Raw genomic sequence first — 22155 nt, 5'->3', positions numbered from 1 at the left:
GGTAATCTGAAAAACATGAAATACTCCATAAATGGAAGCAGCAAAGTGGCCTTGGGTTCAAGGCTCCGAAGGTCCTAAACCAGTTCTCCAGCACCAGTAACGACGCCCTGGTACACAGGAGGTACGGTAAGGAGCAGGCTGCAGAGAAAAAGCGTCTTCTCCTGAGCCTCAAATCCCCACAGTCAGGCTTCCATGTAGCGCAAAGCTGCCTCCAACGTCCCTAAATTTGGTGAGCAATGCTAAAATGACAGGGGAATGGACAGACGCGGCCACTCTCTCATCCGCGTGAGGGCGTCAGCTTCCACTTCCCCTGCCAGTTCGACTCCGCGGGGAGACTCCGCAAACGAGCGGTGATCTACTCGGGAATAACGAATGCGCTCCCTACTGCAGTAGCTAGGGGGCGCTCGTCCAACCCCTCCCAGTTTGCGCACGCGTGTTTCCTTTTCACCGCCCCCCCCCCTCCTCCCAAGCAGTTACGTTCGAGTGGCGTGTTCAGGCCATCTTCTGACGTAGCGTGCGGCGGCCAGAGCCGTGCGGAAGCCCAGCCGACTACTACTAGAGGAGGGGTGGGTAAGAGGAAAAGTGGGCCGGAAGTGTGACTAACCGGCTTGCCTCCCGGGCGTCCGCGGAGCTGGAAGGAGAAGGCGCTGGCCCGGCGGGGTGTGGCCTCGGGAGGCGGAGGGCTCTGTGATTGGCTCTCGGTTGTGGCGACGGCGACCATTGGTCCCTGCGTGCGGAGCGAGGTGAGTGGGGTGGCAGCCGTTGGAATTCAAAAGTGGCGGGTGTGGTGCAGAGTTGGTGGCTGCCGGAGCCCGGAGTGCGCGTCTTCTGCTTCGCGAGCAGGCGAGAGAACGCCGGTCCCGGGAGCCCCGGCCCCCTGTCCTCTTCCATTGCACCCCCCCGGAACGTGTGGCACGGAGCTGGACATGGAGCCGCAGGTGAGTAGGGACCAGCGCGGGTTTCCTGCCCGGGAGACGACCGGCCGCCTTCGATGCTGACAAGACCCTGGGTCTCGGCCGGCCTTGATCCAGCCTGCCTGTAGGGCGAGGGTCTGTCAGTGAAAGCCTGATTGGGATGGGTTCAGGTGAGAAATTGGACACCGTGGATACTCTATAGGCAACACTTTTGAGGAGTTTTGCTGCAGAGAGCAACAAAGAAAAAGGCTCAGGAAACTCTACGGTTGGAAGAAATAACATGTGTTGTATACTGATTGGAATGACCTAGTAGAGAGTGAAAAGTTGATGGTGTAGAGGAGAAAGGATTGCTGAAGTGCTGTTCTTGAGTAAGTGAGCAGGTGGGATCTGACGCACACACATCGAGAGGTTGCCTTAGGTAGGAGTAGAGAAGAAGGTATAAGAGGGGTTGGATGAATGGCAGTTTTCATAGGTTAAGTGACTGTGCTTATTGTGCAAAGTTGGGAATTGTGTCTAACTTTATCTGTAGCTGGGAGAAAAATAAATACTGTACTCTTTGGAATTTCCCTGAATAAACAAACCTTTAAACACATTTTTCTGAACCCACACAAATTTCAGGGAGGTAGATTCACTATGGTAGTGTAGCAAGATTGAAGGGCATGGATTATTAAAAAAAAACCTCAGTGTTTGACCTTGGGATAGTTAAAGAAAAATTTGGTTTTCATACTATATTTAATTAAACTAAATTAAAATAAGCATTTTTGGTGCACATTTCTTCAGGTGGCAGGGAAAAAATGCCACCTCTTCCTCTCCTCCCCCCCCCTTTTATTTGTATTGAAACCAATGGTTTGTATATATCACAGTTTAAGTATTCACCCATTGATGGACACCTGATTTCATTCCGTTAAAAATGTAGTGAGGCTCCTTTCTAGCTGATAGATTGGATTCTCCCAAATTCATGAATCATTAAATAAAGCCAGTAAGATCTTTAAAATTAAAAAAAAAAATGTATTGAGTCCTACCACGTAGCAGACATTGTACTAGGCACTCTGGTTATATATGTAGTTGTGAACAAAACAGAACAATTGTTAAAGTTGTTCTATTTTATTAGTTATGGTTGTTACTCTCTAAATTAAACTTTATCATAGGTATGCATGTATAGGAAAAAACATTACATATAGGGTTTCAGGCATCCACTTGGGGTATTGGGAGGTATCCACCATGGATAAGGGTGGGAGTACAGTGCTTGATTTCATGTAATCTAGCCCCTCCTTGGCTTTCTATCAGATGGATTTCTACTTAGTCTTTAAACTCTTAGAACAGCCCCTCTCAACTGAGCCCCTTGAGAATTAAGCTCTAATGCCCAATGGCATCCTTTGTATTGAATGAATTAACTTCTCTTTTAGGCACCTAGAATATTAAGAGCTATATATATCCTCGGGAGAATTGAGAAAATAGATCACTTTCTGTAGAGCTTAGTTTTCTTGTGGTACTCCAGTTTGGAAAGGCTGCCTTAGAAAGTAAGCCCTGGGAAGGCAGGGACTTTACATTCATTACTCTCCAGGATCTAGTACAATGTGGGTACAGAGCAGCATTCTTTCAACAAATATTAGTGCAAACAAATCCTTGTTGAATGAAGGAATGATGCAATCTCTCTGCCTGTGATATACTCCTCATCTTCTACTTCTATTCATTCTTCACATTGCTCTTAGTTCACTTTTTCAGTATAAATCTAGTCATATTATTCTCCTGACCAAAAACCATCAGGGCCCCTCTTGCCTTCAGTAAACCCCAGACTCTTTTATCATGGCATACCGACTGCCACGATCTTTTCCTTTCTACCCCTGTTCTCATCTTCCCATTTTCTATGCAATTCCCTGTGTAGAGCTGAACAGAACAATTTGTCATTCCTTGAATGTACTCTTCCTTGCTTTTTATCTGGAATACTCTTGGCCCAAACCCCATCAAGCCATCTCTTTCTCATCCTCAAGGCTTGACCTAAAAATACTTCTTAGAAGCGCTCTCTGACACTCCCCCCATGTAAACTAGATGCCCACCCCTCTTCTGGGATCCTTTTATAGCACTAGGTGAAGTTTTTTTTTTTTGTTTTTTTTTATTTTATTGGGGGGATGGGAACAGTGTTGGGGAATTGGGGAAAGGGGAACAGACAAGTTGCTGTCGTTTTGTTCTTCAATCCAGTTGTGGAGGATGTTGCTTCACTGGCCCAAGCTGGCACCATCATTGCGCTCTTCTCTGGCGAGGCAGATCAGTCGCCGGCTTCTGGACGGCCGCTCACTGCGGCTGCTGGCCGCTCACGCTGGCTGCTGGCCACACACGGTAGCCCATGGCAACCCACTGCCACAGGGACTGCAGCCCACGCCGTCGCCGGCGACTCATGGCAGCCCAGCTTCAGGTTGAGCTGTTGTTCAGCATCTTAGCTGTGGAGGGCAGTGTCACTGGCCCTCATATGTGGGATCCGAACCGGGGCCCTCTGGCATCCCAAGCGAGTTCTTAACCATCGCGCCACTCGGCCGGCCCTAGGTGAAGTTTTAATCATCTCTTTCAGTGCTTCTCTTCCTTACCATCTCATGAAAATCTTGAGGGCACAGACCATGCGTGTTACTCCAGAACCCAGATCTTTTCCTGGCACATAACAGATACTTAGTAAACATTGAATGAATGAAGTAAATTGAAGGGCAGAGAGAGACTGACCTTGGAATTAAGTTACCTATAGTGAAAATCAGAAGTTGATCTATACATGATGTTTTCCTGATGGTGGGATAGAGGTAGGATGACTGATTGTCCTGGTTTGCATAGGAATGACCTGGTTTTAGCACTGAAATTCCTGTGTTCTAAGAAGCCCCTCAGTTCTGGCCAAACCAGAATGGTTGGTAATCATGGGGTGGGCATAATCCCCAGGCACTGAATTGGGCAGCTTAGAGGAGAGGCTGTCTTTTTCCTACTGCCCCCACCTTACACCTCTACTTCAGTGGTCTCCAAACTGGTCATGCTTCTTCCTAGTCTTCCCCAGGCAACTCAGCCTATTAGAGCTCGTTCTTATTCTTTATAATAGGTTCTTCTGCATATTTTTCACATGCCTAATTAGAAACTGTGTCTGGCTCTCCATGTACGCAGGGCTAAAGCCTAAACTCCTTAGCTTGGCATCGAAGTCCTACAAGGCAGTGTGGTCTGGCTAAAAACATGGCCTGAAGAACACTGTCTAGATTCTAACCCTGGTTCTGCCTTTTACTGGCTGAGAACCTTAGACAAGCTATTTTCTCTCTCAGTACATTTCTTTCCTTCTCTGCAAAATGAGGCTAACAATAGCACCTCCTCTGGGCTTCAGTGAGGATTAAGTTGATACAGATAAAGCATTTAAAACAGTTCCTGATAAATATTACTTGCTCCTCCAATCCAGCCTTCAGCCTTATCTATTTTCCACTCTCTCCCTTATTATTCTCAGCTCTAGCTAAAAAGGCCTGTTGATTTCACTGCCATACCATGTGCGTGTTTTGAGTTTTTGCCTTTTAAAAGAAGCATCCATTTCTCTCTGCTTGCTTAAGTAGGGTCGTTTAGAGTTAGCTGAAGTCCGTCATCCATCCAGCTTCTCCCTTAGAGATTGCCCCCACTTTTGCATTGTGTCTCATTTCTCTCTGAGTTTTTTGGCTGGCACTTAATCTGTGGCACAAGAGGTACTCAGTTAATGATTGGTGGTGATATTAACAATTAGTCTGGATGGTCAAAAAGGGGAGTTCTTTGGACATTTAGACTCCAGGGTGTTGTCTTAAGCTTCTCTCTTTTCCCAGCAGAGGTCCCCCTTGTTGGAAGTGAAGGGGAACATAGAATTGAAGAGACCCCTGGTCAAGGCCCCTTCCCGGCTGCCTCTCCCAGGAAGCAGGTTTAAAAGGGGGCCTGACCAGATGGAGGATGCCTTGGAGCCTGAGAAGGTGAGCTGGGTTTGAAAGCTGTATATGTACGTATGTGCGTGCGTGCGTGCGTGCGTGCTTGAGAGAGAGAGAGAGAGAGAGGAAAGAGAGAGAATAAACCAATCAGGGGGGGTAACTATGGACCCCATTCTTGTCTTTCCCTAGAAAAGGACACGAGGCCTGGGCACAGCGAGCAAATTTGCCACATCCTACCCCAGAGCACCGGCCCTCACCACAGTGCCGCAGGCACAAGGCCAGACCGCAGGTGGGCTCTAGGGGTGGACAGAGACCAGTGCTCTTCAACTCACTTTTTTCTTTTCTTTCAATTTTAGCTTATTTTGAATAGGTAATACATTTCGCTTGTTTCAAAATTTCAAAGGCACAAAGGTTGTTACACTTTTGAAAAGTCTCCCTCCTACCTCTGTCCCTGACCACCCAGTTCCCCTGCCCAGGAGCAACTGTGTGTCCTTCCAGGGATATTTAATGGGTATTCAAGCAAATACAGACATGTTCCCCAACACTGTTTTTACACAGATGTAGCACGCTTTACACATGGCTCTGCTCCCTTGCTCTTTTTGCTTATCTTGGTCCAACTTGTTTCTTGGCATGTTCAGTACTTTCTGGTCCTAGGGAGGACATCTTTAGGAGGTGGCCAGACTTAGGGGACAAGGGAAGTAATCTTATTTCTTATCCTCAGAAAAAGCAACTCCTCTGCCCCTGGCCCAGCCAGAGGACATGCCACCCTGAGAGTGGTCACCCTACTTTCTCCTCTCTCCCATCTCCCAACAGCTCCGAAAGTTCCCAAGAAGATAGCACCCCGATGTTCCACAGCTGTTGCCCCAGGTATTAGCCCTTAAGAGCTGGGGCTGAGAAGGGATTTGCAGTATGTGTAAAGGAAGAATGATAGAGGTAGGACACTGGTGCTATAATTCCTTATGTCAACTCTCCATTCACTAGTGTTGAAGAATCAGAAGCCAGGCCCTGCCGTTCCTGCCAAGAAGCCTGGCAGTAGGTGACAAACACAACCTCTGGGTGAGAGGCTGGGTTAGGGAAGAGGAGGTGGTGAGTCCCCAGAAGAATACATTTGGTCTCTTCCCTGCCTGGAAGAGGAGATGGAGCATAAGGTGTGGAGGCCCTAAGGGCTGGGAGGGAGGAGAGACAGCGAACCAAGACTTCTTGACTTTTGTCTTTTCTGTGCCCATCTTAGCAGCAGCTGCTCCTCCCAAGCCGGGAGGGAAGAAACCCAGCAAACGTCCAGCCTGGGACTTAAAGGGTCAGTTATGCGACCTAAACACAGAACTGAAATGCTGCCGTGAGAGGACTCAGACTTTGGACCAGGAGAACCAACAGCTACGGGATCAGCTTCGGGAGGCCCAGCAGCAGGCCACGGCCCTGGGGGCAGAGCGCAGGACACTAGAAGGGGAGCTGGCGAGGGTACGGGCCCAGGCCGAGCAGGGCCAGCAGGAGCTGGGGAACCTGAGCGCCCGTGTCCTGGAGCTGGAAGAGTGGCTGGGAACACAGGAGGGCTTGGTGCAAGGGCTCCAGAAAGAACAGTTGGAACTTCAGGAAGAACGGAGGGGACTGGTCATCCGGCTGGAGGAGCAGGAGGTAAGGGGCCAGCTTCTCACCAAACACTGACCCTCCCTTTCAGGTTTGGGCTTAGAATCAATCCTTGACCACTTCTGCCCTCTACCTTTCACCCCTGCCCACTCCTGACTCTGTCTTCCTTTCTGCCCCACTTCTCCTCATCCTTGACTCTGTTTTTGTAGCTCCCCCAGATCTATCTCCCCTACTCCTCTATCTCCCTCTTATATCCATTCGAAAATTGGTGAGCACCAACAATTAGATTGAATTACTTGCAGTCTCTCTCAAATGATTCAGTTCTCGCCTCAGGGCATTTTGCATATGCGCTTTCTTCCCTCTTTGTGGAATGTTCTTTCTGTACTTCATCCTTCCCTTGGTTCACTCCTAGACTTTTGGGTGTCAGCCTAGATATCTTCCTTGTGAGCCTCTTGGATATGCCCATAGCTCTCCCTATTCTAATACTGGGATTCCTGTTTTCTTGTTTCTTTCTTTGCCAGACTGTTAAATCCTTTGAGGCAGGGATACCCTACCTCCACCCCCCGCCCCAGCCCCAGCCCCATCATGACTTGTTCTTATTCTTGGTTGTATCTTGCCCTCTCTGTCTGTTCTGTTCTGGGCAGAGGAGGCTGCAGGCATCAGAAGCAGCTCTGTCAGACAGCCAAGCGGAGGTGGCATCTCTGCGCCAGGAGGCTGCAGCCCAGGCGGCCTTACTGGCTGAGCGGGGAGAACGTCTCCATGGGCTAGAGATGGAACGCCGGCGACTACACAACCAATTACAGGAGCTCAAAGGCAACATCCGTGTGTTCTGCCGGGTCCGCCCTGTCCTTCCAGGGGAGCCCAGCCCAGCCCCTGGCTTCCTCCTGTTTCCCCCTGGCCCTGGTGGGCCCTCTGATCCTCCAACCCACCTCAGCCTCTTCCGGTCTGATGAGCGGCGTGGGACCCTGAGTGGGATGCCAGCTGCCCCCACCCGCCATGACTTCTCCTTTGACCGGGTGTTCCCACCAGGGAGTAGACAGGATGAAGTGTTTGAGGAGATTGCCATGCTTGTCCAGTCAGCCTTGGATGGCTACCCAGTATGCATCTTTGCCTACGGTCAGACAGGGAGCGGCAAGACCTTCACAATGGAAGGTGGGCCTGGGGGAGACCCCCAGGTGGAGGGGCTGATCCCTCGGGCCCTGCGGCACCTGTTCTCCGTGGCCGGGGAGCTGAGCAGCCAGGGCTGGACCTACAGCTTTGTGGCAAGCTACGTAGAGATCTACAATGAGACTGTCCGAGACCTGCTGGCCACTGGGACCCGGAAGGGCCAGGGGGGTGAATGTGAGATACGTCGGGCAGGGCCAGGAAGCGAGGAACTTATTGTGACCAATGCCCGATATGTTCCTGTTTCCTGTGAGAAAGAGGTAAGCACTGATGGGCACTGGAACTGGAAAACGGGGAGGAGTAGGTAGGGGGACAGAGAGGGAGTTGAATGGAGAAGGGCGCGGGAGAAAGTGGAAGGATGAAGGAAAGGTGGGTGAGTTATAAGAACTGGTTGCCACATTTAGTTTTGGCTGGTGGTGTGTAAGGTCCTTCTGCCTTAATAGAACCAGGCAGTGGGGAGAAGAGGCAGCTGCGGGAGCAGGCGTGTCACTGGCTCCCTGCCCGGTGATCTCGGGTCTCATTTCCTGCTGTTCTCCTTGCTCACTACACTCGAGCCACACTGGCCCCCCAGCTGTTCCTCAGCCCACTGGTCGCTCTCATTTTAGGGCCATTGCCCTTGCGGTCTCCTGCCTGGATGTTCGTCTCCTGCCATGTTTGCTGCCTCATTGTCTTAAGATCTGGCCATCCTGCCTAAACTTGCAGCCCTCACCTTACCCTCACACACTCCTCATTTTTTAAATTTTACTCCTTAGTACTCTCAGATATGTTGTATATTTTACTTTTTGTCTCCTCACCACCTAGAAAGCAAGCTCCAAGAAGGCAGTGCTGACCCTTGTTCATTACCATACCTGACACCGCTGTGTACTGACTTCTGCCTGCCTTTGCCCCTTGCTCTCCCCCATCCCCAGGTGGAGGCTCTGCTCCATCTGGCCCGCCAGAACCGGGCTGTAGCCCGCACAGCCCAGAACGAGCGCTCATCACGCAGCCACAGTGTGTTCCAGCTGCAGATCTCTGGGGAACACACTGGACAAGGCCTACAGTGTGGGGCCCCCCTCAATCTAGTGGACCTGGCCGGGAGCGAGCGTCTAGACCCCGGCTTAGCCCTTGGCCGTGAGGAACGGGAACGCCTTCGAGAAACACAGGCCATTAATAGCAGCCTGTCCACCCTGGGGCTGGTCATCATGGCCTTGAGCAACAAGGTGGGAATGAGGTTGGGTTCGGTGGGGCCTGGGGTTGATCATGCTGAACCCTGTCCTAACCTAATCACCTGTCCCCCTCAATTGTCTAGGAGTCCCATGTGCCGTACCGGAACAGTAAGCTCACCTACTTGCTGCAGAACTCTCTGGGCGGCAGCGCTAAGATGTGAGTGGAAGGGGTTGGAACTGTAATGTGGAGGTGACACATGGGAAAGGGGAAACGGCAGAGACCTTGTCCAGGCTCCACCCAGCCACTAATGCTGGGGTTTGGCCCCCTTTCCTCTCTCCACAGGCTTATGTTTGTGAACATTTCTCCCCTAGAAGAGAACGTCTCCGAGTCCCTCAACTCCCTACGCTTTGCCTCCAAGGTGCGGTTACCACCAAGTCCGGGCCCTGTCAGGACCCCTGGGTGGCAGGGCTTCTCTGTCCAAAACCCATCTGTTCTTAGGCCAAGGGCATATTCATCCAGAAAGGATTTATATTGGCCAGGCATCTGGGGCACTTCCCACCTATACCCATTTTTCTTTTTTTTTAATAAAGATTTTTTTATTGGGGGATGGGAACAGCGCTGGGGAATGGGGTAGGGGAACAGACAAGTTGCTGTCCTTTTGTTCTTCAGTCTAGTTGTGGAGGACGTTGCTTCACTGGCCCAAGTTGGCACCATCATTGCGCTCTTCCCGGGCGAGGCAGATCAGTCGCCGGCTTCTGGACAGCCGCTCACTGCGGCTGCTTGGCCGCTCACGCTGGCTGCTGGCTACACACAGTAGCCCATGGCAACCCACTGCAGCAATGGCTGCAGCCTATGCTGTCACCGGCGACTCCCGGCAGCCCAGCTCCAGGTTGAGCTGTTGTTCAGCATCTTAGCTGTAGAGGGCAATGTCACTGGCCCTCATATGTGGGATCTGAACCGGGGCCCTCTGGGGTCCCAAGCCAGCTCTTAACCAACGCGCCACTCGGCCAGCCCTACATCCATTTTTCAACTATTGGCTTTTAGGGATTTTTTAATTAAGTTTTTAAAAATAGGTGGTTAAGGGCCGGCCGAGTGGCTCAGTTGGTTAAGAGCTCGCTCAAGAGTTTGAGCTCTGAGCAACAGCGGTTCGAGTCCAGCCCGAGCTGAGCAGCCGCTGAGCTGCCATCAGGTAGCAGGATGGCTCAGCTAAAAAATAAAAATAAAAAAATAAAAAATAAATAAAATAAAATAAAAATAGGTGGTTAAAAGGTCAAAACTACATACAAAGCTATATACTACCCCTGTCCACCCCATCCTCCCCACCTGTCATTTTTATCATTTATCATTTTAGTCTTCTAATGTTTGCTTTTGCAAATACAAGTAATATGCATATGCTTATTCTCCTCCTTACCTTTGAGTGAAAGACATCTCTATCCCTCTCTCTTTTATATGTATGCTATTCTACACTTCGTTTTGCTTAAGAAAACAACCTCAAGGTTACTCCCCACAGGCACATATAAATCATCCCATTATTTTTATATCTGCCTAGGACTCCACTGTGTGGATTCATTGACGTTTATCACCAGCTCCCTCTACTAGGCACTTGAATTGTTTCCACCCTTTTACTGTTATAAACCAAGGCCATGTTGACTAACCTGGTACATATGTCATTTTCTATTTGTTTAGTTACATCTAACTATCTAGGGAAGGATTCTTTGAAATGGGATTGCTGGATCAAAGGAGACTTAGTGGTTTTTCAGACCATTCCAAATAGTGTGAATTCAGGCTCCAAACCCCACGAGGGTCAGCCATGGCCATGGCTATGAACTCTCTAGGAGACTTAGATTCCCTCCTCTAGAGATGAGTCAGAAAGTTTCTTTACAGTCTGCCTCTGAAGGGTAATTTTCTTCCCTGAGACTATAGCCCTATGATGGGTTCTTGCTTTATTCAAGGTCCCTGATCAGGTGTGCCCTTCTACTGCACTCAGGCTTCAGTCTATGTTGCTGCCATGGACATAGTCAACCACCTTAGCACCCTGACCTGGTCTTCTGCTTTAATCAGGATTTACCTTGCTATCTTGCAAGTTCAATTAAAGTTATGTCAACATCATTAACACCCAACAACTTGAACTCTTTAATATCCTCTAATACCCAATTTATATTAAATTTCACCTGATTGTCTCAGAAATGTATTTTATACATTAGGTTTGTTCTGATCAGGATCGAAGCAAGGGCTGCCCATATCATTTGGTTGACATGATCTCTTAAATTTCTTTTAATCTGTAATAATCCCGCCATCTTTTATGGCATTTATTTAACAAATTGGGTCGTTTGTCCTATAAATAATCATCTTGAATTTGGGCTGCTTGCTTCCTCTTTCCTCCATAATTTTTATTGTCTTGTAGTTAGATTTAGAGGCTTGATTAGATCTGAGTCAGGTTTAAATTTCTTAGCAAGAAAACTTAGATGGGATGGTACACGTTCTGTTGCATCGTAGCAGGAGGCACCGAATATCTAGTAGTTCTACTTTTAATGATATAAAAATTGATCATTGGATTTGGGTGTTGTCAGCCTGATCTATCCATTAAAAAACTACCTATTGATTTTTTTACCTAGTGATTTTATCAAACAAGGATCATACCTAGGTCCGTTTTTCATTAAGGAGTGTTAAAATGATTTTTTTTTTAATTTTTGGGGGTTTTTTCTATATTTTTCTTTTATTCTTTTACTTTATTTAAAAATGGTGATTTTCTAATTTTCTCAGTTCTACATTTTTTGGCCCAGTTTCTTCTATAAAGTACTTCTTCCTCTTGCCATCTATTTGATTACTCTAAAATTCAGTCCATATAAGAAAGTCAGGATAAATGCAAAATTCTTTATCAATTTTGAGTATTATAAATTGATACTCTGGCAACTTCCAAAGGTAACCAGTGAGTTTTTATCAAGGGGTTATAATTTTATAGATGTTTATGTATTTGAACTATGTCCTTGTCAGTTGTCATTCTTTCTGATGCTCAAATTAATTCATCTTTGTCCAGTGGGAGCTCTTTCAAGTTGACTCCTGTGTCCTTTAGACAGGTCCCCAGGTTCATCTTGTACATTTCTTGCCCTAGACTAGGAATCATTCATTTTCCAGGGAGCTTTGGTTTCTAAATGAGTGTTGGTATTCTATCTAGTTTATTAAGCATGAGTGATGGGAAGGCTTTGGGTTCTCTAAACCATGCTACTGCTAGACATGAAAGCTCCTCTCTCTGCTCCTGTATGGTGGGGCTCCCATTCCTTCTCAGGCCTTTTCACCTCTTCCAGACTAGTGTGCCTAGTGGGCATAGGAAAACTAACCATAACTGAGACCAGCCTGACCCTGCCTGAAGAGCCCTTATTTCAGTATTCTCTGAGGATAGCCCTAATATTGGGGACTGGGAGGGGATCTTGGGAAACCCAGCCTGTTAGTTACTCTGAAAACTTTATCCTGTCTAACCCTCTGCCTGCAGGTGAACCAGTGTGTTATTGGTACTGCCCAGGCCAACAGGAAATGAAGACAGATCCAGATCGTGGGGGGTGGGGCTGATGGATGCTTGGGGTTGGGGGGGGTGGACTGTGTTACCTGGGCCTATAAAATAAAGTTTTGTTTTTTTTCAAATAAAGGTTTTATTAGCAGTTGCCCAAGAAAGGAGATATTTTTCACATCTGTAAATATGGGGCTGTGGATCTGTCCATTCTGCCCAGTAATTTGTTCTGTAGTGCAAAAGCCTGCGCTTTTGCTTTTCTCTCTGACAAGCAGTAGCCTGGGTGGCCTTCAACTCCCATACATTCCCGCGTCGTCCACACCTAGGAGGTATGCCCACTAGCTATCCACAACCACTAGTTCTGTTTTCCCTTTGCCACCCTAGCCCCGGAAAGGTGGCCACCTGAGCCCAAGGACGGGGCTGACACACCCTCCCGTTAACTGCTGGGTCTCTCCTCCCGCCCTTTCCCGGCCTTCCCGTTCGAACGACCAGGCCTGGCCCTGCCCGCTGCCCATTGGCTGGCTCTCGGCGGCGTCACCGCCTCGGTACTAGCCCTCCTTGGTCCGCGCCCCTGCCCTGGGAGTGTGGGGCGGGGCTCACGCCCGCCGAATCTCTCGCGCCAACCGCCAACGGCCGCCGCCCCAGAAAGGAGGGGCTCGGCCCTCCCAGGTGCCGCGCGTGGGAGGGGTCACGCGTGCGCAGAAGCTCGGGGGGCCAACTTGCCACAGAGGGTGGGGCCGGGGCAAAGGCGGGAGAGGAGGGCGGGGCACTAGAGGGAGGTGGGCGCGGAGGGGGCAAAGAGAAGGGTGAATGGAGGGCGGGGTCGTGAACTGGGGCCGGGGGCGGGACTTGGAGTGACCATGGAGGTTGGGGGGGCAGTTAACGGATGTGGCATGGGGCTGGGGCCAATCCGGAGGGCGGGCTGCCGGGAGGCGGGGGATTCCCTCCTGCCCTCTAGGCGGGTCTCCCTTCCGAGGAAGGGGCTTCGGGGATTCCCTTTCCCGCCGGGTCTGACTGTCCTCTCGCCCCACCTGAGGAGAGGCCGCCGCTTGCTCGGCGCCCTCCAGGCCTGTTGGAGGTGAGGGAGGTGGGGTGAGGTAGTGCCCGTCCCCCCGAGCCAGTTTGTCCCTCCCCTCCCCTCCCCTACTTCCCCCCGCCGCCTCCTCCTGCCGCTGCCGCTGCTTTGGCTGCTGCGTCATACGCCCCAGAGCCGCCGGGACGGAGGGGCTGGGCCTGGGGACCCCCTGGCCTCTGCCTGCACGCCCCCCGACGCCCAGACGTGCCCTCCCCGCGCGGAGGGTTGCCTCGGTCTCCCACGTCTGCCTCTGCCCAGCTCCCGGCGGCCCCAGCTGTCACTGGTAAGGAGGCGGCGGGAGGCGCTCGTGGAGGGGGGGGCGGGCAGGGAGCCGGGGGTCGGCGCGCAGGGCGCCGGCGGGAGAGCCTCGTCGTCTTGGCATCGGGTCCGGCTGGGCCGACTTAAGTCCCCTGTTGGACTCGCGGTCATGGGGAATAGAGACCGGGACTGGGACACGCCCCCCTCCCGGGGCACTCAGGGAAGTTATCTAACCCGAGGGCAGGGAGCCCCGAATTTGAGGGCGACCTGACATAAGCTGGCACCAGGATGATTGTTCTGAATGAGACACGCGGGCCCAGGGAAGCAGCTGTTTCTACTCTGGAAAACATCACTAGAAAAGCTCCCAAAATACATCTCTGGGTAACAGAGCACCCCAATTATGATACCTCTAAACAGCAGAAGGTGACAGTAGAAACTGAGTGGTAACCTTTGCTTCTGCAACCATTGTTTCTGCTAAAATCGCAAGGCCAGGATATAATATCCCAGGGGAGGGCTGGAAGCTGGGAAACTAGAGAACTAGGTTGGGGGTGGGGTGGGGGTGGGGGCGTTAGGGAGAGGAGAGCCAGTTACCAGAGTTGGGAAAGCTGGAGTCAAGAAGCTTGGGAGGGGTGCTGATTGGTTTCCTATCCAGGTGTCTCAGGGATTTGGAGACTGAGGGTGCAGCTGCTTGAGTCCTTGACAGAAAAATAGGCAAAGAAAATAAGGAAGGATTCTCAGCTTTGATAACCTTCTTCTCCCATCCCACTTCTGGCTAGGCCCCCCCCAGGATGCAATGGCACAGCCCCCCCGGCTGAGCCGCTCTGGTGCCCCCCCACTTTGGGACCCAACTTCCCCCACTCCCACCTCAGGCCCCAGGCCTCGACTTTGGGAGGGTCAAGATGTGCTGGCCAGATGGACAGATGGGCTGCTATACTTGGGGACCATCAAGAAGGTAAGACCTTTGACTTCTGACCTGTCACCTCTCCCCCCTTCCCCTTATCTAATTTTGATTCCCATTTCATCTATGCTCACCCATTACAGGTGGACAGTGCTCGGGAAGTGTGTCTGGTCCAGTTTGAGGATGATTCCCAGTTTCTGGTTCTATGGAAAGACATTAGCCCTGGTGAGACCCTAGAGGCCTGGGAGTGAGCTTCCCATGGAAGACAGAAACCTGGCTTAGGGGACAGAAGGGGGCCTAAGGATAGGCCCCCTAACACTGTGTTCTCTCATAGCTGCCCTCCCAGGGGAGGAATTCCTCTGCTGTGTCTGTCGCTCTGAGACTGTGGTCCCTGGGAACCGGTTGGTCAGCTGCGAGAAGTGTCGCCACGGTGAGAGGGCAGGACACCTGAATGGTCCAGCTTGCCCTGGGCCTTCCAGGCTGCCTCTGACCCTTCCCACTAGCACTGATCCTTATGCCACCTGCCCTGGCCTGAGTCCCCAAGCCACTGCTCTGGCCAGTCTCCTCGACCCTGTAGTCTCACTGCCTTCCAACACAGGAAGGGGTAGCCATGGAATGGGGATATGTGAGCTTTGCAGGCAGCGGGTGGTTCAAATACTCCCTTTTCAAACCAAATGACCTTGGGCAAGTCCCTAAACCTTGAGGAGCTTCAGTTCTCTCACCTGTAAAATAAGGGTAATACCCTCCCCACAGCAGGACCATGGTCAAGGATTAAATGAGATAAGATTTCCTATCCCAATACCTGGCACACACAGGTTTGCAATGAAATAAATACTCTACCATCAATAATATCATTATTCAGCTTATCACCAGGACTGCCACGTTCCAAGGGCCCCAGCCCCAGGAGAAGGAGAGGGCACATCCTGGGTCTGCCGCCAGTGCATCTTTGCCATTGCCACCAAGGTAAAAGCACCTTCTTGTGGGAGCCGCCCACCCACAGCCTCTCCCAAGCCTTTCCTCTCCCCACCGCTCTGAGGCAGCCCGCCTGTTCTATCTGCAGAGGGGGGGTGCACTGAAGAAGGGCCCCTATGCCAGGGCGATGTTGGGCATGAAGCTATCTCTGCCATATGGACTGAAGGGGCTGGACTGGGATGCTGGACATCTGAGCAACCGTCAGCAGAGCTACTGTTACTGTGGTGGTCCTGGGGAGTGAGTAATGGGGGGGCGGGGTTAAGGAATGAGTGACATGGTGTGGTGGGGGTATCCCCAGGGAATGAAGGAGAAAACCCTGAGGGGAGTGCTTAAGGGGGTGGGAGTAGGTGGTGAGCAGGGTTGGGGGAGTTAAGGAGGGAGTGTCTGGAGGTCACCAGTCCTGTGTCCCCCTCAGGTGGAACCTGAAAATGCTGCAGTGCCAGAGCTGCTTGCAGTGGTTCCATGAGGCCTGTACCCAGTGTCTGAGCAAGCCTCTCCTCTATGGGGACAGGTGAGACCACACGCTCTGCAGGAGCCCAGGGGGTGCTCTCTTGCTCTCTCCGCCCTCTCAGTTCCCCCACACCCGCCTGACTCAGATCCATTCTCTTCCCAACCTCTGGAGTGTTTCTCACCAGTTCACCTTATCGTTGCTTGTGAGTCTTCCACAGCATGGTCTAGTTTTCCTGTCTAAGGTGTGTTCTCTCCCTCTTGCTCACATCCAGGTTCTATGAGTTTGAATGCTGTGTGTGTCGGGGAGGCCCTGAGAAGGTCAGGAGGCTACAACTTCGCTGGTGAGTTGGATTGGGCATGGCCTGTGGAACTCCTCTCTCAGCACGCTGTTTTTCACCCTACCTGCCCCAGCCTCTCACTCGGGACTCCCCTGGCTTTTGTAATGCTTCCACAACCTTGACAACTGTGTTTCTCCAGGGTGGATGTGGCCCATCTTGTCCTCTATCACCTCAGCGTTTGCTGTAAGAAAAAATACTTTGATTTTGACCGTGAGATCCTCCCCTTCACCTCTGAGAATTGGGACAGTTTGCTCCTTGGGGAGGTAAGGGAGAGTGAAGGTTTGGGTGTTAGGGTGGAACAGGGAGATGTGAAGAAAAGGGAGAGGGAGGGATCACTGCTTCCTTGATCCCGTTTTCCCTCCCTTCCCCCAGCTCTCAGACACCCCCAAAGGAGAACGTTCTTCCAAGCTCCTGTCTGCACTCAACAGCCACAAGGACCGGTAAGTTGAAGGGAGGCTCAGAAAGAAATAGAGATGTAGATATGGAAGCCTGGGAGGGGAGGCACTGCAACTTTCCTGGAAGATCATCCCTGGACAGGGCTGAGTAATGGCAGAAGAGTAATGGCAGCACTGACCCTGTATCATTTCTCTCCTCACCCCAGTTTCATTTCAGGGAGGGAGATTAAGAAGAGGAAATGCTTGTTTGGTCTCCACGCTCGGATCCCTCCTCCTGTGGAGCCCCCTACTGGAGATGGAGCCCCCACCAGGTCACTGGTCCAGGGGGGATGGGGAAATTCTCAGGGTATTAATCGGGGTATATGTATGGAGATGGGGAGGTCTTTGGGGTGTCCGGGAGGGGGCTGGGGGGATAAGGAGGCCTCTTACAGCTTCCCTTCAGGGCAGGGCCCTGGGGGAGGGGTCTCACGTCCCCTGGGGAAGCGCCGGAGGTCGGAGCCAGAGCCCCTGAGGAGGCAGAAGGGGAAGATGGAGGAGCTGGGGCCATCCTCAGCAGTGCGCAATCAGCCAGAGCCCCAGGAGCAGAGGGAGCGGGCTCGTCTGCAGAGGGCACTGCAGGTACAGGGACAGGGAGAACCCCGTGGGGCAAATGGTGGTATGGGAAGGAATCAAGGATTCTCTCTCAGTCCCTTGCTCCTTCTTCTAGGCCTCAGTGTCTCCGCCACCCCCCAGCCCTAACCAGAGTTACCAGGGCAGCAGCGGCTACAACTTCCGGCCCACAGATGCCCGCTGCCTGCCCAGGTCAGTGCTCCTCCACCCTCCAACCAGATATGTTCCCTTAGAAGCTCTCCTCCAATTGTACCCCCTCTGGATTTTCTCACCCAGAATTCTTTTCCCTCCTCCCTTTGGCTACCCACTTCCTGTCCTAGAGAGACTTCTAGAACCAATGTCTGGTCCCCAGTGTCCTGGGGATGGGGGCTTTTTGGGGGTAATGTTTGAGCTCTGTCCTTCTCAGGGGGAGAGCATCCTGTTCCCCTGCTTCAGGTCCTGACTCTCCCCCTCCCCAACCCCAGCAGTCCCATCCGGATGTTTGCTTCCTTCCACCCCTCTGCCAGCACCGCAGGGACCTCTGGGGACAGTGAACCCCCAGACAGGTGAGATTCTACCTCTTTACCTGTGATACCCATCTTCGCCTCTGTTCTTAAAGGTCCTCAGTCTCCAACCATTTCTTCATTCCTCTGATCCACATGTGGCCTCCATTTCTGGTCAGTCCTTATTGTGTCTGGACTCACAACTGCCTTTTCTCCCTAGGTCACCCCTGGAACTTCACATTGGTTTCCCCACAGACATCCCTAAAAGTGCCCCCCACTCAATGACTGCCTCATCTTCCTCGGTCACAGCCCCCTCCCCAGGTCTTCCTAGACGCTCAGCACCCTCTTCTTCCCTGTGCCGTACTTTGTCTCCTGGGACTGGGGGAGGAGTCCGAGGTGGGGTTGGCTACCTGTCCCGAGGAGACCCTGTTCGGGTCCTTGCTCGGAGAGTTCGGCCTGATGGTTCTGTGCAGTACCTGGTTGAGTGGGGAAGTGGGGGCATCTTCTGAACAGCCTGCCTCTGCCCACCTCCCCATTCACATACACCGGCACTTTCATACCCTGACCTCTGACCTCACCTACAGCTGGGATGTACCTGGGGAGGCAGGGGGTAGTTCTCCCCACTGCCCAGGTGGAATCCAGGTTGGGGGATGGGGGGAAGAGGCTCTCTCTTCTCTTCTCCCTTCATGATGCCTGACCCCTCCATCCCTCTTCCCATTTCCTTTGATGTTATTTTGTTACAGCTTTTAAGATATTTTTAAAAATTATTTAACCCCTGGGGATGGAGACTGAGGAGGGGAGGGATGATAAGGATCCCGGACTCTGTATGACTGAAATAAAGATAAACAAATCTAGCAACTCTTGAGTCATTCTGAAAGATGAGAACAAAGGCACTAGAAGCACTTCTGATCTTCCCACCCAAATTCACATACATGACAAGAAAAAGCAAAACCCAGAAAGACCAAAGATACCATTTATTAGCGGCCCAGTCATCACCTGGAAGTCAGAGGGCATTGAAGTCTATCTATGAGGGAACGTGGCAGGAACAGGGCTCATCATGTTAGGACTGTGCTGGAGTCAGAAACTGACTCTGTAACCTGGCGCACCCAGTGCAGGTATGGGGAGTTTCCCTGCTCCACAGGCAATGCAATCACCTCAGCCACTTCATAAGGGTGCACAGAGCTGTGAAAAAAGATGGGGGGGGAGGTGTCACTCAAAGATTTACCCACAGGGAACCCACCCCCTTAAACTGCTCAGCAAGTCCCACCCCACACTACACATCCTTACCCCACCCATTTCAAAGTTCTCACCGAACAAAATCTGTCAAAGATGGAACCAAGGAACTCTGGGTTTTAATCATCTAAGGGATGAAAAAAAATATGGCTGCATCAAGGGATGGGGTTGACTTCAGGATCTCAAATGAGGGATGGGGTCAAAGGGGTCAGGGAATTGAGGTTTTGTGGGGTGGGGGAAATGTTTCTCACCATCAGCACCTCACTGTCCTCCTCAATCTTTCCTTTCCACTCATAGCTGAAAAAGTCAAGGAGAGTGTTGAGGGAGCAAAGATTTTCCCCAAGGAAAAAGACTGCCAGTCAGCCCCTAGAGTTAGTTTAACCCCCCAACTCTTATGACTCACATGGATGTAATCTGAGGGATGAGGTTGACACAGGCTGCCAGGCGCTTTTCCACCACAGCCCTGAAGGTGAAGAGACAACCCTATTCAGAGAACCCCATGACCCGGATTTCTGCACTGCCAGCTCAGAGGCAGGTTTCCAAAGTTGGGGCGGGAAGGACGCGGGAAGGCACTCTTCTTCCCCACCCGCAAGTCTCCCTTCCTGATCATGCTCTCTCCACCCTGGGGTCCCCACCTGGCGATCTCCTTGGCGACCTTCTCGTTGGGGCAGGTGACAAAGGCTGCAGAGACCGAGCCTGGTACATAGTCAGAGTCAGAGCCTGAGGCCGGCGAGGGCCGGAACGGGGGGCTTCCTGAAGCCATGGACATCAGGGATCGGGGTAGCAACTGAAGGCGGGAGGCCAGAGGCAGCAGCGCCGGCATCCAAAGAAGCGACAGGATCAGAACGGCCTGGTAACAGGACGTGAATTCGGTGTCTCCCCACAAAATATCTCAGGAAATTGCACCCACCCCGGGAACCCTTCGCTTGCAGAGACACTCAGGCTCTGCCCTCCTTTTTCTGCACCCCGAAGGAAAAGGTCCCTGAAGCTGGGAGATAAACCTGAAAAATCAAGGCAAAGGCTCTGTTTTCACTCCTTCCTCGGGGGCCAACCTCAGATTTTGGGTGCGGGTGGTGGTCGAGGCTTCGAAGACCGGAAGGGGCGGGGCCGGTCACTCACCCCTCCGCCGAGCAGGATTGCAGTAGCCCGCACCCCACTCATGCAGCCTATGTAAGTAGAGGAGGGTCGAATATCAAAGGCTACACGTAACGCCGAGAAAGGACCCCAAACCCAGGAAGAAGGGCCTCTTCTTACCTGGGTGGCAGCAACGTGTTAAGAAAACAGTGCACACCACGTGACAGTAGACGCTGGACCACCCAGTCTCCAGAGCCAGCCAATCCGGCCCTCACGTAGCCCGATTTGCCCCGCCTCCTGGTGAGGGAGGAGCGAAGCGGGAGCTGACCAATCGACAGCTAGATATTCAGCGGTATACAGACAGGGCACGCCCGTTTCCGTGTAAACCGGAAACCGCCAATTGCAAGCTGAGGGTAGCCGCTGCGACGTTCCACTGTCACGTGAGGGGGCCGGTCCCCTTGGGCAGCGGTATCTCAATGAGTGACGCGAAGAAGCCAATCGCAGGCCAGCTCTGCAGGCCACATGATGAGAGACCTGGCGCTAGGAAAGTGGGGCTGGAGACCCCGCCGACTCGATGCGTCAGGTTGTGGAGTGAGGAATCATCCTTAAACACCAGAGAGTGCCTAGTAATAGCTCCTACACTGTTCCCGAGGCATGGAGGAGTGGGAGGGTCTGAGAAAATTGAACCTCGGGAGTGAAGAGAGCGCCCCCTGCCCTTTTGGTTAGGACTGACATGCCTGGGTTTGGGAATGAATAGTGATGATCTGAGAAGCCAGCTGTCCCTAGGTAGGGGGGCGTGATTAGGCAGGCCTGAGCATGGCAAGACAATGGCTTGGTGAGGAAAGATGCATTTTAAAAGGACAGAGTGAGACCCTGTAGAAGGCATAGAGGACGATGAAAATGGGGCTGAGGGCGTCTCGGCTTTCTTAACTGAAACCCAAAGCTGGAGACAGACTGGTGAATCGGGGAAAGGGAGAGATGAGGGCTGCAGGTTGGGGATATGGAGAGGACACCAGGAAGTAGTGATGATCCTTTCGTCCCTTATCCCCTTTCTATTTCACTCTACAGGACTGGTCTACCTGTCAGCCTTGGGTTCCCTTCCCTTAACCCATCCCCCTAGAGCCAGGACCTGTCCTATATAACCTCCCTGGGGCCCAAGCACATCCTGTGACCCAAAAATGGAGAGAGTGGCCAGAGAGAGGAGAGAGCGGTAGGAAGAAGCAGCAGAGGAAAAGGCTCTTGCCACTCCCCCTACGCAGTATTCCCCCTCTTTCCAAGGTCGGGGGTCTCTGTTCAGCTAGGTGGGTGTGAATGGACATTTCCCAGGCTGATGTCAGAATTCTGTCATACCTACCTCTCTGGGATTGGGGTCTTCCTGAGAGCTCTGTCTTTGGTTTTAAGTTAGTCTCTGAGAGAAATCTCTGTAGGATCTTTCAGTGTTTGCATTGGGATCTTTCTCAGGACTGGGGTTCCTTTTGGTTTTTTGTTTTGGGGGTTTCTGTTTCTGGGTCTGTGATCACTCTCCAAGGTCTTTCGAACTCTTCTTTATGAGTTTGGGGTCGCTGAGTTCTCCATCTCTGTACTAGCTGAGTGTTTTTTCTCTCTTTTTTTCCCCTTCCCTTTCTCCGCCTTCCCCCCCCCCCCCCTCCCCCCCCTCCAAGGTCTGGAGTTTTCTGTCTCTGAGTTATCAGACCCTGAGTGGGCAGGTTCCTTTCTCTGAGATCTAAATCTGGGGTCTCATATCTCTGAGTTCTCTAATTCTAGGTCTGGGTTCTTTCTGAACCTGGATCTCATCTTTTTCTCTGAGGCTAGGCCTCAGGTCTTGGTCCCTGAAATCACCCTCTGAGTCTAGAGTCTAAGATTTCTGTGGTTATGGAAAACCTTTTTGAGACTGGAAGCTCAGATTTTGAACCTTTGACTCCTCTCAGGGGGGTCTGGGTTCTTTTTTTCCACCCTGAGATTGAGGTCTATTTTTTCTTTAGATTTTGGATTTGTGCCTCAGATTAACCCCCCCACCCCACCCCTGGGGTGGGGGGGAGGCAGCAAAATATCTTTCTCTGTGGGTCTAGGGTCTGCATCTTTTAGAACTTCTCTCTCTCTGGTGGTTTTGAGTCAGGGGTCTCTATCTCTCTGGTTCTCACTGAGTAGGGGTGGGG

General features: G+C 51.8%; 3 protein-coding genes across 11 annotated transcripts; 2 read left to right on the top strand and 1 right to left on the bottom strand.

Moving 5' to 3' along the window:
- Positions 1–498: 498 nt before the first annotated feature.
- On the top strand, positions 499–12278 carry KIFC1 (kinesin family member C1). 2 transcript variants are annotated; one of them, XM_019660838.1, is made up of 11 exons: positions 499–938; positions 4724–4861; positions 5006–5105; positions 5630–5683; positions 5798–5848; positions 6048–6448; positions 7045–7824; positions 8473–8763; positions 8853–8926; positions 9053–9128; positions 12201–12278. In XM_019660838.1, exons 1-11 carry the CDS (start codon positions 927–929, stop codon positions 12243–12245), a joined length of 2022 nt encoding a protein of 673 aa, XP_019516383.1. In that variant the 5' UTR covers positions 499–926; the 3' UTR covers positions 12246–12278. The 2 variants fall into 2 exon arrangements, with proteins under 2 accessions (XP_019516383.1, XP_019516384.1); XM_019660839.1 differs by having other exon boundaries at positions 838–938; positions 6051–6448.
- A 1046-nt stretch (positions 12279–13324) lies between these two features.
- On the top strand, positions 13325–18546 carry PHF1 (PHD finger protein 1). Of its 4 annotated transcripts, none has more exons than XM_019660823.1 (15): positions 13325–13573; positions 14325–14500; positions 14590–14671; positions 14781–14876; positions 15309–15409; positions 15507–15655; positions 15834–15929; positions 16141–16209; positions 16346–16469; positions 16579–16646; positions 16808–16912; positions 17033–17219; positions 17308–17402; positions 17678–17755; positions 17913–18546. In XM_019660823.1, exons 2-15 carry the CDS (start codon positions 14342–14344, stop codon positions 18199–18201), a joined length of 1698 nt encoding a protein of 565 aa, XP_019516368.1. In that variant the 5' UTR covers positions 13325–13573; positions 14325–14341; the 3' UTR covers positions 18202–18546. The 4 variants fall into 4 exon arrangements, with proteins under 4 accessions (XP_019516368.1, XP_019516367.1, XP_019516370.1 ...); XM_019660822.1 differs by having other exon boundaries at positions 17675–17755; XM_019660825.1 differs by lacking the exon at positions 17033–17219 and having other exon boundaries at positions 17913–18078.
- A 101-nt stretch (positions 18547–18647) lies between these two features.
- On the bottom strand, positions 18648–20279 carry CUTA (cutA divalent cation tolerance homolog). 5 transcript variants are annotated; one of them, XM_019660842.1, is made up of 7 exons: positions 20180–20274; positions 20045–20091; positions 19561–19775; positions 19329–19388; positions 19177–19222; positions 19003–19052; positions 18648–18874 (listed from the first exon to the last, which is right to left on the bottom strand). In XM_019660842.1, exons 2-7 carry the CDS (start codon positions 20084–20086, stop codon positions 18748–18750), a joined length of 540 nt encoding a protein of 179 aa, XP_019516387.1. In that variant the 5' UTR covers positions 20087–20091; positions 20180–20274; the 3' UTR covers positions 18648–18747. The 5 variants fall into 5 exon arrangements, with proteins under 5 accessions (XP_019516387.1, XP_019516388.1, XP_019516389.1 ...); XM_019660843.1 differs by having other exon boundaries at positions 19927–20091; positions 20180–20250; XM_019660844.1 differs by having other exon boundaries at positions 19978–20091; positions 20180–20250.
- Positions 20280–22155: the final 1876 nt, after the last annotated feature.

The sequence above is a fragment of the Hipposideros armiger genome, unplaced genomic scaffold (genome assembly GCF_001890085.2).
Source record: "Hipposideros armiger isolate ML-2016 unplaced genomic scaffold, ASM189008v1 scaffold_331, whole genome shotgun sequence".
Classification (NCBI taxonomy): domain Eukaryota; kingdom Metazoa; phylum Chordata; class Mammalia; order Chiroptera; family Hipposideridae; genus Hipposideros; species Hipposideros armiger.
The sequence above is the reverse complement of the archived record's forward strand: the minus strand, read 5'-3'. Positions and strand labels throughout refer to the sequence as shown.

Excerpts from the sequence above, each read along its gene's own strand:
- PHF1 (XM_019660822.1), top strand. The coding sequence starts at position 14,342 with ATGGCACAGCCCCCCCGGCTGAGCCGCTCTGGTGCCCCCCCACTTTGG. Across the intron at positions 17,220-17,307 it reads GTCTGCAGAGGGCACTGCAG|GCCTCAGTGTCTCCGCCACC; the intron begins GTACAGGGACAG and ends TCCTTCTTCTAG. Across the intron at positions 17,756-17,912 it reads GACAGTGAACCCCCAGACAG|GTCACCCCTGGAACTTCACA; the intron begins GTGAGATTCTAC and ends TTTTCTCCCTAG.
- KIFC1 (XM_019660838.1), top strand. Across the intron at positions 5,684-5,797 it reads TTCCACAGCTGTTGCCCCAG|TGTTGAAGAATCAGAAGCCA; the intron begins GTATTAGCCCTT and ends TCCATTCACTAG. Across the intron at positions 5,849-6,047 it reads TCCTGCCAAGAAGCCTGGCA|CAGCAGCTGCTCCTCCCAAG; the intron begins GTAGGTGACAAA and ends TGCCCATCTTAG.
- CUTA (XM_019660842.1), bottom strand. The coding sequence starts at position 20,086 with ATGAGTGGGGTGCGGGCTACTGCAATCCTGCTCGGCGGAGGG. Across the intron at positions 19,776-20,044 it reads CAATCCTGCTCGGCGGAGGG|GCCGTTCTGATCCTGTCGCT; the intron begins GTGAGTGACCGG and ends TCCTGTTACCAG. Across the intron at positions 19,223-19,328 it reads ATCCCTCAGATTACATCCAT|CTATGAGTGGAAAGGAAAGA; the intron begins GTGAGTCATAAG and ends TGACTTTTTCAG.